We start from the raw sequence: 1,612 nt of genomic DNA, 5'->3' as shown, positions 1-1,612 counted from the left end.
CGCCTCGGCCGTCGCCACGGTCGGCAGTCCCCCCGCCGGCAAGAATCTGCGCGCTGTGCCGCTCACCACCGGTCGCTACCGCAGGCGCCAGCGCCGCGCCGCCCGCGCGGTACAGGTGGAGGAAGCGGGCGGCGCTGCGGTGCACCTGCGCGTCCGCGGCGCCGAGCGAGAGCGCCTGTCGCAGCAGTCGGGCAGACTCACCTCCACTCTAGGTCCCCCCCCCTCCTCTCATCGACCACCTCGGTGCACTCTTGAAGCGGCCGCATCTCACGGAAGGAAACGTCAGGGAAACGTCAGACTCCCCCCCGCCCCCCCCGGCCGCCCCCCAATGAGCGCCTTTCGCAGCGCGCGCAACGCGAGCAGCGGCTTTGAGCGCGCCATGGCCAGCTGACAGGCGAGCACCTGCACGCGCAGCTCTGAATTCGCTCACTCATTTCTGAACGAGAACTAAGAGGTCACATGGCCAGCTGACAGGCGAGCACCTGCACGCGCAGCTCCGCCGGCGCGTGGAGCAGCAGCGTCCGCATGTAGCCCGCCGCCTAGTCCATGCATGCATCCACGGGTCCACTGCCGGCGCGTGGGGCAGCAGCGGGACCGCGCCCCCAGCCCGCGCCTTGGCCAGCGGCGCCTCGACCGACGCGAGCGCCTCGCCGTAGGGGTCGTCGTCGGGCGGCTTCTCCTTGCCGCCCCCCTTCTTGCCGCCCTTGCCGTCCTTGCCCTTGGCGTCCGCGTCGCGCTTCGCCTGCGCCTCCGCCTCCGCCTTCGCCTTTGCCTCCGCCTTGCGCCGCTTGGACTCGGCCTTCTTCCGCTCCTGCACGAGTGGAGAAGCGAGCCACTGACGGACTGCTACTTGTCAGTCACCCCGGCCTTCTTCCGCTCTGCACGCTGAGATCACCCGAGATGGCCCGAGATGGCCCGAGATGGCCCGAGATGGCGCGAGATGGCCCGAGATGGCCCGAGATGGCCCGAGATGGCCCGAGATGGCCCGAGCTGGCCCGAGCTCTTCTGCACGCTCCTGCACGCTCAGCCCGCCGCCGGCTTCCTCCGCGGCGGCGGCCGCCGCGTCGCGCGCCGGCTTGGCCACGATGCGGAGGTAGGTGTCGACGATGCCTGTTCACAGCTGCGCGTGTGAACAGCTGCCCAACAGTCGCGGGTGCGGAGGTAGGTGTCGATGATGCCGCACGCGGCGGTCACGTAGAAGGCGTGGCCGTGCAGCGTGTCCTCGAAGCGGACCATCTTGACGTACCTGTTCACAGCTGCGCGTGTGAGGAGACGCTGTTCACAGCTGTCGCGGAGGACCCGGCCCCGCACCTGTTCACAGCTGCAGGTGTGAAGAGGCGCTCCTCACGGCGGCCAGCTGGCGAGGGGGCGCTCTCGACGGACTCGCGGAGGGTCATCTTGCGCACGCAGTAGGTGTGGAAGTCGAACTGGTCCTCGCCAATGTCTGCAAAGTGCTGCTCCACGTGCGCGAAATTCTTGAGCGCGCGGCCGTAGTCGCCCGTGCGCAGGTAGGACGCCGCCAGCTCGAGCTCAAACCAGACGCACCTAAGACAAGAGGAGTCCCTCAAGGCACGGGACGACGCCGCCAGCCTCGAGCTCAAACCAGACGCAC

The 1,612-nt window shown here is 69.2% G+C and overlaps 1 protein-coding gene across 1 annotated transcript in view; it reads right to left on the bottom strand.

Moving 5' to 3' along the window:
• EMIHUDRAFT_454384 (hypothetical protein) overlaps positions 1–1,612 on the bottom strand; it is a gene marked incomplete at its 5' end in the record, with an annotated part of 7,401 nt that overhangs the window by 5,441 nt on the left and 348 nt on the right. The window contains 5 exons of the mRNA XM_005792145.1: positions 80–175; positions 483–539; positions 596–646; positions 1,195–1,246; positions 1,384–1,545. Coding sequence (XP_005792202.1) covers positions 80–175; positions 483–539; positions 596–646; positions 1,195–1,246; positions 1,384–1,545 — 418 coding nt within the window. The remainder of the gene's footprint in view (positions 1–79; positions 176–482; positions 540–595; positions 647–1,194; positions 1,247–1,383; positions 1,546–1,612) is intronic.

Source organism: Emiliania huxleyi (genome assembly GCF_000372725.1).
Source record: "Emiliania huxleyi CCMP1516 unplaced genomic scaffold EMIHUscaffold_109, whole genome shotgun sequence".
Lineage (NCBI taxonomy): Eukaryota > Haptophyta > Isochrysidales > Noelaerhabdaceae > Emiliania > Emiliania huxleyi.
Note: the sequence above shows the minus strand (reverse complement) of the source record. Positions and strands in the feature narration are given on the sequence as shown.